Source organism: Opisthocomus hoazin, chromosome 2, assembly GCF_030867145.1.
Source record: "Opisthocomus hoazin isolate bOpiHoa1 chromosome 2, bOpiHoa1.hap1, whole genome shotgun sequence".
Lineage (NCBI taxonomy): Eukaryota > Metazoa > Chordata > Aves > Opisthocomiformes > Opisthocomidae > Opisthocomus > Opisthocomus hoazin.
Window position 1 is genome coordinate 123,856,521 of NC_134415.1, and position 13,054 is coordinate 123,869,574.

At 41.6% G+C, this 13,054-nt stretch overlaps 2 protein-coding genes across 4 annotated transcripts in view; both read left to right on the forward strand.

Moving 5' to 3' along the window:
* KLHL29 (kelch like family member 29) overlaps nt 1-13,054 on the forward strand; it is a 415,619-nt gene that overhangs the window by 336,445 nt on the left and 66,120 nt on the right. For all 3 annotated transcript variants that reach the window (XM_075414912.1, XM_075414911.1, XM_075414910.1), the window contains one exon: nt 3,310-3,448. In XM_075414912.1, coding sequence (XP_075271027.1) covers nt 3,310-3,448 — 139 coding nt within the window. The remainder of the gene's footprint in view (nt 1-3,309; nt 3,449-13,054) is intronic.
* UBXN2A (UBX domain protein 2A) overlaps nt 1-13,054 on the forward strand; it is a 342,165-nt gene that overhangs the window by 12,678 nt on the left and 316,433 nt on the right. The gene's annotated exons all lie outside the window — the stretch shown is intronic.

A 13,054-nucleotide genomic window follows, 5' to 3' on the forward strand; every position in this document is an offset into this window, starting at 1 on the left:
TATAACCTTGTGTCCAATACTAATGCCTGCTAGTTATTTAGTAATACAAAGGAGCCTCAGCGAGGAAGATCGATGAATCAATGCAGTCTCCTGACTTCCTTCTCCTCGCCACCCGCCTCTTCTCTTTTTAGTTCAGAAACCAAGCTACAAAATACAGGACTGTTCATAGTCAGCTCTCGGTGGGGACTGTTCGTAGTCAGCTCTTGGTGGAGAGCCCTATAACAAGTCAGGGGGACAAGAAGGGAATTATGGCCTCCGAATGCCTATAGGAAAAAGTGGAGCTTCAGTTTCTGATTAGGAATGATTTTCTGGTTTTTTATGAGCCAAATTGCGCCACTGCTCCAGACCTGTGTTTTCTGGTTTGCATCCTGTAATGAATGCATGGGGTAAAAAGCACACCGAAGGGTGTAAAGAGCATAGATAAAAACTGTGCCCAGGAACTGCAGGACTGGATGTAATTAAAGGGTGCTCAGTAAATTCCAAGCAATCAGCTCATTACCTGGAGGGGGGGCTGTCTGGGGACTTAGATGCTCAGCCCAACTCTCACAGTGCCGGAGAAGGCACAGAGAGCACAGCATCCAGCGCTGCAGCAGCTGAACTTTGTGTCTTGCTATTCAGCAATCATGAGTTCACGGATGGTGTCTGCTATCCTGCTTAGCCTGAGCCCACCTCCAAAACCCTCCAGCCCATGCAGAGGGTGACTAAACTCTGTTTCTATTCCTCTCCTCTCCTGGAGTGCAGGATCCATCTGTGCGGTTGCTATTCGTGTGGTTGTGCTCTTTGAATGCTAAGAATAATTGATCATGAGCTTTAAAAGGAGGAAGTGGAATGAGGTGAGATGGAGATTGACCCCTTCTGTAAGTGTAATCTTAAACTTGTATGACTTAGTCTTGGTTAGAGCCCTGCTCTTGAAAGGCTTATGCAAGGAAAACTGCAAAGCCGCAGAGAAAAGGGTCTTGAATAGGAACGCAGCAAAAGTGCAAATGTGGGTGGAGGACAGTAATTGAGTGAATTTGAAAAGCGGAATGACAGAAAACAAAAGTGAAATTGAGTAGGGGATAAGAGAGTATCAGAAAGTTTAGAGGGAAAAGTAACTGTCTTTAAGGCACGAAATGATAGAAAATTGGTCAGGAAGAAAATGTAGTTGCTTTAAGTGAAAATGGGAAAATGGACAAGACAGGGAAAAAAAGTCGTTCATATGTGAAAAGGGATGGAAAAATGCTTCCTTCGCAATTGCCTCCAAAAATATGCAACTGAGAAAGCGCCTGGTGCAGTTCCTGTGAAACCACAGACTGGAGTCACCTTAACCCTGAATGAGATAAACCACCCCATGTGTCCAAAGCTTGGTCTTTAGCTGAGGCCTGAAGCGTTCATGGTCGAGTCCGACTTTAGGCAGCGCACCTCCAGCGAGGGCTGGAGACTTGCCTGCAGAAGGGTGAAGATTCGGATCCCGTTGCAAGTTTTGCTCAAGATGTGTCCCTGTGCTTTAGCTCAGATGAATTCCTTAAAAATAGTCCCTGCTATAGCACCCACTGGACAGAGTGGTTTATTTTCCCCTATTATAGATCTGACAGAAGCCTGCTGTTATTTCTGTGCCCTCTCTAATGATCTGCTTACTCTCTGGAGAGCACTGACCCATTTCAGCACAGAATAATTAGCCTTTCAGACACTGCTGTGTTTCCATTAAATAGACATAAATGTGCAAGGTGACATTTATTTACTTAGGACTGAAAAATGTGCACCACGGATGTTGGGGCGTGGGAGAACTTCAGTTTCTTTTCGTGCCACAGTCGTGTATTTGCATGCTTCTGTGTTGTTTAACCACGGGTGCTTCGCTGAAATGATCCCTGTTGAGTTTTGCTGGGGAAGCAGGAGAGCACAAAGATTATCTGGGTCTTCATTGCACCATAAGGCTCTGTGGCGATGCTACAGCAGCCCGGTGCCCGAGCCTGACAGAGGCTTTAAATGCAGTCATAGTTACGCTCTCTGCAGGTCCTTTGACTTTGTGTGAGGAGGGACTCCACGTAAAGAACTGGGGGTGATTTACAGATCTGTCTGAAGACCAATGTGTTAAGGGTGCTACACAGAGAAAACGAGAACCTTGACCTATTGCAAACATAAAATAAACACAAAATCCTTTAGTATTTAAAATCGGCCCTTTTATCATCTTTTATCATTTTGATCACTGGCTTCTGAACCGCCAGACTATTGCCCAGGTGAAAAGTGTATTACTTCTCGTGATAGCCACTTCGGTCTGCAAAGTTGGAGGGAAGTCTGACCCTCAAGAGTCCAGCCAAGCATATCAAACACGTAGGTTGCTTAGTAGTTCACATCCGCACGTGAAGACGTGGCACGCTATTATTTTGCTCTGTTAGTACCAATAGGCTTTGTAAAAGGAGGCATCACGCAAGGTAGGTGCTTTGTTGCAGGATGGAAACACTTTCATAGGTTATTTTAATCATTACGATTCTTTCGTGATGTGTGAAAGTTGATTGTTGCTGTAAATGAAGCCATTGAAGGCTAAAAAATAAAAATGCTGTGATGGTAAAAATCCTTGGAGTGCAAAAAATGGGAATTGCTGTAAAAGGCAGTAATTTATTCTCTGCGTGAGATTATTTTTTTATCATAAGGATGCTTTTAAGCTAATTCTGAAAAATACACAATTGTAGTCTATGTAGCTGAGGTATATTGCAAGATGCATTGATAATATGGCTAATTTTTATGCACTGTAATTTATGTATTATTTAGAAGTACTATTTTATTCTGTTAACTGAGAGGCTTAACACAGTTTTACTATGTTGAGGATAGTTATTTTTGCAGGTTTTGTGGTTTTATTATTTTGACCCATATCCAGTTCATATTGCATCATAATACCATATTTTTACTAATATTATTCTAGTATGTTCAAAACTTATTTGCATTTGGATAGAAATTCATTAGCTCTTGATTTTTATTATAACAAATTATTTTAACTTTTCTGTGATAATGCATTCTCTGTGTTTCTGATTTGCTGATGCTGAAATATTTTGTTTTCATTTTTAATCCTTCCAAATTTAGGATCGTTTTTGCTTTTTTTGTGTATATATATTTCAGTTGTTTAGACCTTCTGGTTCCTGCTTTTTTCTTTTTCTTTTTTTAATATGTTATGTTCGTAACTTCTGTCTGTGTTGAGTCAGTCTTACCAACAAAATTATCAGTTGTTTCCTGTTTCTCTACTTCTTTACAAAAAAAAAAATGAAAAATAAAAAGTAAAAAAAAAAAAAACTCTTAATGGGAACCCTGGCACTGTCTGTCTTCTCTGTTCTGCAGAAATGTTGAAGGAGTTGAACCAGCAACGCAGAGCGAAAGAGTTTACAGACCTGAAAATTATTGTTGAAGGCAAAGAGTTTGAAGTCCACCAAAATGTTCTAGCTTCCTGCAGCTTGTATTTCAAGGACCTGATTAAAAGGTTTGCCTTCCTTCCAGCTGTGATCTGCTCTGTTCTTTTGTAGGGCGCATTTGTGTCGCTTTTTTTTCCTCCCCTCTCTTGCAGGTTTATGAAGATTGAATCTCCTGTCACAGAGCCAGTAGCCATTCTTTCCACCTCCTCTGAATGTATTTCCAAACTGAGCCTCAGACCCATTTGTTACACATCTGACTCGTACAGTGTAATTATTTCTGATCAGTAGAGGCCGGTTTTGGCCGAAGAAAGTGTTCCACCACTAAGAGATCTAATTTTTAAACTCAACAGCTAATGGTGATTCGGACTGCAACCAAAAACTGTTGCTGTTAGTGTTTTCAAGGGACTCTGTCACATACGACAGAAGTCTGTCCTTCAGGCTACGATAAGCCATCAGCGTTCTGGTGAACGATGCTGAGATGTCGTGCTAAGAAAGCATTTTGAGTATCGTGATCCCTTCACCCTAAAATCTTTGTGACGTGCTTTTGTGTGGCTTTTGTGGGCAAAGGGATTGATATTTTTATTATTTGGGGACTTTTAAAGAAGAGAAGAGAACTGATTAATTTCACTAGAAAAGATTAGAAACAAGATGGTTTTCTGGTCAAAATATAGCTCAGTCTGCATGTTAGGCTAAGGGTAGTTTTTTCCTACAAACGTTCTAGCTTAGGGTAGGTACAATATGTACATTTTCTAAACATCGTGTCTCCGCTTTTGCATTTTCCCCCCTCTGTTTCTAGCTGATTGACTCTAAACAGTGCATGATAATCTTTTTTTTCCATTACATTGATTTTTCAATTTGTATGCTTCATATACTCACATGGGAATAAATTGGTACTCTCTTATTATTAGTAAGTTAGAGTAGCAAGTAGGGGGGGAAAAACCATGAGGATAACTTTCATTTTTCTCTCAATCATCAGCAAATTAATGCAGCTGCTGATTTTGCCTTGCAGTATTTTCCTGAGCAGACTGAGCCTGGACTGTGCTAAAAAATGGGATTAAAGAACATTTTGCTTGCTTCAAATCCTGTATTTAAATTTTGCCAACTAACACAATAGTGACTGTATTTTATTTCAGGATGTCATATTGGCTGGTATCTCCTTTCAGTGTATAATGTCCTTTTGCACAAAGCTGGTTTTATAATTATGGATATATATATTACAATTCTATGATATAACTGTGCTGACTGCCTTATCAATTATTCATAAAAAATACGTTGGCCTAGGAAGCATGTCTTTTCCCCTCTGTAAATCTAATGATTGCTAGCTGTAGCTATGCCAGATCTCTCCTGTCCTTTCTCTTCTGTCTGCTCATTATCATTTAATTGTTAAGGCTACAGTATATGCTTTTTAGGGTGATAAGGAGTAGAGTCTGGAGGGAAAGAAAAATCTTACAATCAGCTTACAGAAATCCAGTAACTGACTGGCCAAAGACTGTCATTTGGATTTTGCTGTGAAGACATCTGTTTGTGTGCAGAAGTCACCAGGCAGCATCTATTTTAGAAGCACACTCAGGAATGTTCCTGCTTTATTATTTAGTTATCATATCGAGATATACTTTAGACTGAACGCTGCTCTGATATGAACTCGTTTTAAACAAACAGAAAAAAAAATCCTTTTTAAATGCTCTGAAAAGACTATGAAAGCAAAACCCTAGATTTCAGCATTTATTGTCTTTTGGCTGCTCACACAGGCTCACGTGCAATACAAGAAAATAGTGAGGTTTAGCCCATTTGCCAACCTCACCACTTTTTGCCTTCTTTCACATCAGCAGCAGCAATATATATTCCAGGGGTCGATTTGTGCCCACAGTCAGGTCTCTCCATCCCAGTTGTCATCCAGATATATCCTCGGTTGCACACGTGTAACCTTGATGAAGGCTAATGGAGTTGCACAGGTGTAGCCAAGGCAAAAACACCTTTATTACTGATGATGATGCTTGAATAGGGAAAAAGCCAGCTTGATGTCTAGTTGAGTTTGCAAAACTGTCAGGTGAGAAAAATAAATATTCACCTGTAGACTGAACAAATGTGTCTTTATGAGACAATAAACTCAGGACTATGGGGCAGAATTTCTAAAGACTTGCTTTTTTAGAGGATACTTGCAGTGGAAAGCCTAGTCCTTTTAGAAACCCCATGAAGTCAATGAAAGTCAAGGACTCATGTTGCAGGAGGTACTCAGTATTTTTTAGGATCATGCCCTTAATAATACAAAATCATTGTAGTTCACAAAGTCAGTATGTTTCTAATACATCGCATCTAGAATCCCCTCCTGTTAGCATCTACTTTGAGGCGGTTCTTAAAGCTTTACGTGATTTTTGTCTTTGTATTATTATAGAAATCGAAACAAGTAATGGCAGTTTTCTTGAAGAATAAAGGAGTTCTCTTTATGTTAAGTATAATGTAAAGGCCATTTCATTCAGTGCATGCGAGGGTTAAACTCTAATGCCATTCCAGCCAAAGGCACCAATAGGTCACCAGAAATGTCAATGAGAAGATGATCTATTGATGAAGATGCTATGTGCATCTATATAAACATGCAGAAAAACAATATATTTCAGAGTATTTACTTCGGCTTTATTCGCCACAGGCTAGTTATTGTTAACCTCGTGTTCTGCCGTTGATTCCACTGTGTGTTAGAGTTGGTATCTGATGATAGAATAGCAAGTAGTGTCTCGAAAGAATAGAAGTGAAATGTTCAAAAGCAAAGAGGATCAATTATACTCTCCTCAAAAAAAGCAAAATGTAGACAAAAAATATAATAGAACTAGAGTTACTGCCCATATTGAGCAAGGCTATTTGATAAGAATTAGTCATAGCAGGGGAAAAAATATGTTTGGTTTAGTGCACTGTTGTGAAAAGATGATAACCAGGTTTGATTGATCAAAAGAATTCTAAAGTTATTTATGATTTATGAAGCAAATTTGGTAATGAGAGCACACTTTGAGACACCCTCAGTTTCTCAGAAAATGGTTAATCCTGCAGTGTGCTGAGCATTCTGGTCCTCATCCAGAAGAGTTCTTCTTCTGTGTGATTTCCCTTCTAAATATGTGAGCACGGCCCTTTTGAGGTTGGGTTAGTCCAGTCCTGAGCCGAAGCTCGGTGCCATGGAAAGGGCTTAAACAGTGCCAGTCAGGAGCTGCGCAGCACTCGAGCCTAAGCCAGGGCTCCACGTTCATCTCCCTCCCAGCAGCAGCTGGTCTTAAAAACCACTCCGATTCCTTTTCAGTGCAAAATCATCTGAAAAGGATTAGGTGTGTTAGGAACAGCGGGTGTGAAATGTTCCTGACGTCTGTTTCGTTTCACTGTACCCAAGAAGAGAGGAAAGAGAGGTGCGGGGATGTGTGGAGATGGATGCATGCCCAAGGCTGGTCCCACAGTAGGACATACTGCAAGAAGTGCTGTAGGGCTATGGCTAACAACCTCACAATTTTACACAGTATTAAACATATTTAGAGAGTGCAAGGTTTCCTTAATTTCTCTTCATAAAATCCCCTTTAAAGTATATTGTTTTTTCTGGTGAATATTCGAGCCTACTTTGTGATGGGTATGGGGTGAGTACTTGGCCTTGCTGCTTGCTCCTTGAGGCACAGAGCATGTAGAGGAGTTGATACTTTTATCTGCGCTTAGGGAGATCATGTGGTTAGTCAGCTTCTTCAGATTGTGACCCATGCAAGATCACTGCAGTATAGGACTTCAGGAGAAAATGGATGAAAAAGAGCAGCTGGAATAGGGAGCTGTCCTCTAAATACAGTTTTATGTATTTTGAGTGCACCGCGAAGCGCAGTTGCTTCCAGTCTGCCTGATTTTGGCCTCTAGTTTGCACCTATATTTTAGATACTTAAGAAATCAGCCTTCCCACACCAGGCACCTAACTGATGGTACAGGCAATGAAGAGAAACCCCTTGAAGGCTTCCGAAGGAGCCTTTTCTTCTAATTCAGGTACCTATGTGCAGGCAGGTAGGAGATTCCTCTGGAGCAGTGAGACATCTCTTGCTGTCGGTCAACCAACACTTAGGGCCAAAGTTGATATCTAAGGCAGACTTAGTCCAACCTTGCCTTCTAGACTACTGCTACAGTCTGACAGACCTCTCCAGGAGGCAAGTCCTCTTACCATGAAATAGGTGTCTCAGATAAGAGATGGAGGAGGAGGCCATCCCTCTTTACTGTTAATAAAGAGAGCTGAGGTGATCTGTTTAGACTGTAAAGTTAAGATGGGTGTTACAGTGCTTCCGTCGGGGGTCCAGCCTAAGCTGGTTATCTAGGCTGCTTCGGCAGTCATGAGGGAAGACGGGAATGTCCGTGGAGCGATTCATCCCACCTTATGATAAATAGTGTGAATTGCCTTCTGAAAGTGCTCGTTTTTCATTGCCCACAGAGAAAGGCCAGTCACCTAGCTTTGATTAGACACCTGAATTGTAGCGGGCTAAAAGTACATGAATGATTCCTTCCGGAAACTAGCGTTGGTCTGAACGTCATGCACATGTGCTTATATATGTACACAGAAAAAAAGAAGCAGATCAGGATCCATCAAAACCCTGTCATCTAAAACGCCCCTCTTGCAGAGCACAGATTTTCTTATTTAAGCCAATCTTGCAGCTACAGCTCCTTGGTATGGGGGAGGAGAGAAATGAGTTCAGTGTCTTTGTATGTGCCCTAGAAGAAATGGTGGAAGATGTGTGTGTTCTGGAAGGAAGGAACGGAAAATCCCGTGAAGAGGCATCATTTTTTTCAGCTGCGTTTGGGATAGACAAATACAGCTGCTGGATAAATGGAATGTCTGGAGTTTCCGTAACAGAGAGAGTTTCACCGGAACATTTTAATTTGTTGCTTTCCTCTTCTTAATCTGACTCAAAGTGCTGGAATCTCTACCAAATATGACATTAATAATAGGAAACACTTGACACAGAAGTGTCTTCTTGGCTGAAATGCTGACTTTTATAAGCAGACTTTAGTTTTATTTCTCTGTGGTCAGTTACTGAAGATACACAGATGCTGTCCTACAAGCTTTATCTTTTCAAGGTTTGATTTTAATGATGCTTCCTCATCTTGAAGTCATCCTGGTTGCCTAATTCCGCTAGCACAGAGCAGTAAGTCACACACATGAAGAGATTCGGTCACAAGAAGCAGGCATTTCTGATGCAGTGTGATCTGGCAACGCTATGTTCATCTGTCTTTTCCTAAGGAGCAGAGCCAGTGACTTCATGGCCAAATTGTTTTTCCATGATACCTCGCCTCTTTTTGCAAGTGTTTGGATTTTTTATGTCTTTTTTTTTTTTTTCTAAAATAGGGTTGTATATACTTTCTTCTGGCTTGAAGGCAGGGCAGAGAGAAGTAAAGCATTTAGGGTGAGAACACCGAATTCCTTTTGCTTTACACCTCCACCGAAGACAGAGATGTCATTCTGCATTTTACACCTTCGTGTGGAAAGACAGCATTTGGATGCGAGACAGAGAAACTTGCCGCTATCCATCTGAAGCAGTCTGACAAAACTGCAAAAGCATTTAGGTGTCTGGAAAACAGACTGTCTGGTTTGTGTTTACGTTGTAAAAAGCCCAAAATGAGAAATAGCAGATGAAAGAAAAATCTTCTCTTGGTGACCCCTTTGTGTTTTCCTGCTTATTAAAACCTTGCTTTTAACTCCGGGAGTGGAGCAAGCAGCATTTCTACATCTGCATGCTACAGCTCCATTGTAGAACAGAATGAATGTGGAAACAAATTGTAACGTTTCTTTGAAAACAGAGAAATAGGGTGTTAAAAACACGCTGTTTGTTTCAGGTGCCAGGGGAGGTGTGTTATGCCTAGACGTACAGCGCCAGTGAGCTCTGCAAACCACTTAAAGGAGTCCATGAGAATGGGGCATTCATGGGAGTAGAAAATATTCTTCACCCTTTACTGCCAGAGTGCAGGTGCAAATTATGCTGTGGATGACATTTTTCTCTTTAACGAGGGGCTGATAATTGCTGTGTGTGGGGCGGAAAATCCTGGCACGGGAAAGGACTTTCTGCTTTCGGTGGCCCCTTTCTGTGAGCCTGCGCTTCGCCTGGCCGAGCAGCCGCCCACCCCTCGGAGCTGCCTGCCGGGTTTCACTGCTTGCAGCTGCCAGGCCTTGAAAAACGTGTTTTCATCAAGCAAAAATATATGGTCTTCTGCAGAAGTGAACTGCAGCTTACAAATAGTCAGCGGTGTTGCTGGGCTGCCGGGCTGAGCGAGGAACCGCCACGAAACACGTAGCAGGCGTCACAGCCCAGCTGGTCCCAGCCTGGGGAGCGTGGCCGTGGGTTAGCAGGGCGAGCGGCTCGGGCTGGATGCTGGCCTTGAAACGAGGGACAAATCGATGTGCCCTGCTCCGAAGAGAAGCCATGGCGAGGAGGGGAGAAGGGCTCCTTTCCACACCTCAAGGTGCAGTGCAGAAGTTAAGCTTCTGCCTCGCAATGGCTGCAGCTTGCAGAGGCACCGAGCAGAATCACTTAACCTCTCGCTCCTCTCCCTCATTGACAGCGTCTCTATTTACTGTAGTTTTGGCTTCTCGCTCACATAATTTCTAGACACAACTACAAATCTTACCCATGGAATGACAGACTAATCACCTCTCTTGCTGTGGCTAGCCCTGTCTGCGAGCCATGCGGCTGTCATACAGCCGCTCGCAAGACGCCGGCGCGGGTGACCTGCCTGTATTTACTTCCATCTCACAGCCCTGTCTGGGCTTGACTCTGCTGAAGTTTAGGGGTGAAAGGGAACAGCTATCTAACAAGGTGCAGTTCAAGATAAATGGGTGAAAGACAACGAAAAAAACTTCCACGGCGTAGAAGCTGAGCCATGTACTTGAAAGCTGTCATTTCTGGGCCGCTTCCAAAAGCGAGCCTTGCCCTAAAACGAGCGTAATCAAATCTCCGATTCCAGCGTGCTCGCAGGTAGCTCCAGGGATCAGCAGTTCACTTCCTTTCATTTAAATTATCAAAGATTAGCGGCTGCTGGATTGGGATAATGAATTTGAATTAATATGACCGGGTTATGATCATATCAGATCACCATCCCATCGTTTTTTTGCTTGCGTAACGCTAAGCTTCGGTGGCTGAAATACTGCAAGCCATTCTGCGGGGAGGTGCGGGCAGGGATTGATGGGGTGGGAAGAGCTACCTGCCCTTTCCCGCATACGCTGTGGCCATAGGTGAGGCGATATATTGCCTTTCATTGATGTCCAGAGCACAGGCTGGCTGTAGAAAAGCTCTAGAAACACCCTGTAGCTGAGGGAGAAAGAACCAGTGCCTGACAGAATTAATTCCAATTACTGAAATGCTGATTGGGATCTTTGGGCACTACCATAATCATAGTGGTAGTAATAAATAATAATTGTGGTTATCATTATGTTATTATTGTTTTCCCTCTAGACATTGCAATGATGAGAAAGCCTTGGATAGACTTACCTAGATAATTACTTGTATAAATTTCACCACATTCCTAAGAAACAAATTTATTAGCTGCATAATGCCAGCTCTCTGCTAAGCTGGTTTTTGATGGTGTAATAAATATCATTAAAACAAATCAGATAGGAGTTGGTTAAGGGGGTGAGCTTTAAGTTTGATGAGAATAAATTTTTTATTCTGTAATTTTATTTTTAGTCTTCCTTCCCATATAAGCCACCAAAACCTGCTCACATCTTTTATTTACCTTTAACAAATAGTAGCTCTCACCCCAGGCGATTTTGCTACATATTTGCTGAATTAGGCTGCCAGAGATACTTGCAAGCAAGTTAGATCCCACGCTGTTAATAAGTTGGCCCAGATTTTTTACTTCTCCACTAGTACCTTGTGAGATTCGGTTTATTCTCAGTCCCCAGAATAAGTCTAGGTCATGGAATGCTGTTCTTCCAAGGGCACTTGCTATTCACTTCTTCACTCACTTGCTAGTCGTTTAAGCCAGCAGCTTCAAACTCGTCATCTTCTTTCTTAAATCTCAGCAGGGAGGCAGATTTGTGCCTCCGACTGCGGTCTCCGACACTATAGCGTTGCAGGCTGCCGCTGATCCCGCGCCTTTAGAAACTGTCTTGACCGAGCAATTAGATTGCGTTCCGTTGGTGAATAGCATTAAGGGTATATAGGAGACGTGGCTCTTTTGTTTGTTTTATTTTATTCTGCCATGTTGTCCGTGAACAAAAGCATTGGCTGTTAATCCTGTTGCTCATCTTGGTCTGTAATGATCGTTTCTGTGATGGTGAATTAAGAGGAGCTGCTAGTGCACGCTCGAGCTCACAGCCATTAATTTTCCTGATTTTCTTCTGATAGAGCAGGTGCAAACTGGCAGCGTTTGACCCTAATAAGTTACACTAGTCTTGCCAAATTTTGTTTGCCTGGAACAAGGAACGCCATTTGTATCAACATCATGGTAAAAAGTGAGCAAATGGATTTGTTGGTCAGGTAAATTTTCATGACAAATTTGCAAGCCTATGTTTAAACAATGTAATTTATTTAATCTTGTGATTTTACTAGTTCTTTATCGTAATCATACAATAGCCCCATTGCAGTATATGTTTTCCTCTCTCCTGAGACAGATGGATAGTGGCTGAGGCTCAAACATAATATTTATCTGCAAGATAGTTTAACGAAGGCAGAGATTTGCAAGTTAATGCATTTTGAGCTGATAAAATAATTCCAAAGGAGAAGCAATGCTAGGGTGTAATTTATTTTTTTTAAAATCCTATTTAATAGAACATTCAGTGCCTTATGACATACATACTGCAATGACGTTGCTCTATAAATGTCCCTTCCTGTCATCATTTACATGATTGATTACCTTGCAGCTGCATAAACTTGAATAACTCAGTAAATAACCTGTTACCTCAGTATGCACATGCATCTTGGTGCGTGTGTCATGGAAATGTGTGGTGGTGCGTTTGGGCATGTATGCTTTTATATCTCTTTTATATCTGAACGTGTAATTATGATAAATCAAGCTCTTCAGTGTGAAATACGACTTTCTGTGTGGAGTGCCATGTCTGTTCTGTTTGTAACTGAAGGTTGGCTATAAGATAGCAAAGTTTCTTTGTTGCTTCTCCAAAGATAAATAGACATGTGGGTTTTGAACCATTAATAGCTCTGAAGATGATGAAAAGTCAAATAGTGGACAGTTAAGATGCAGCAACATTGCACTCTCTTCTTTGCCTGGAGTTTCAGCGCTTTAAGGATTATGTTCCACAGTAAACAAGATGTTCAGTCTAAATTGTATAGACTTGAACAGGACTTTTTAATGAGCACATAGCTAACAGACTTTTAAGCCTCATGAGAAGCTGCCTGTCCCAGTCTGGAGTCCTTTCTTTGGTAATCAAAATAATTTGACACAGATAAAAAAGAAGTAGCTTCTCTTCATTTAAGTGCTTCATCTTACTTTAAAATCTTGGATTTCCTGTTTTCTGGGACCAAAACACTGTCCAGGGAACACAGCAATTTAATTTGATTTTTTTCTTTTTTTTTTGCCCTAGCTATCTTGGTAGCAAATATTTTGTTCTAATGGAATGGGAACACAATTAATGTAGGGTAAACATTTATGTTCCTAATGATGAAAGCAAGCCAGCGGGATCAGAGTGTCGAGCTGACGGGGCAGATCCCAGGCGGGCGCGGGGT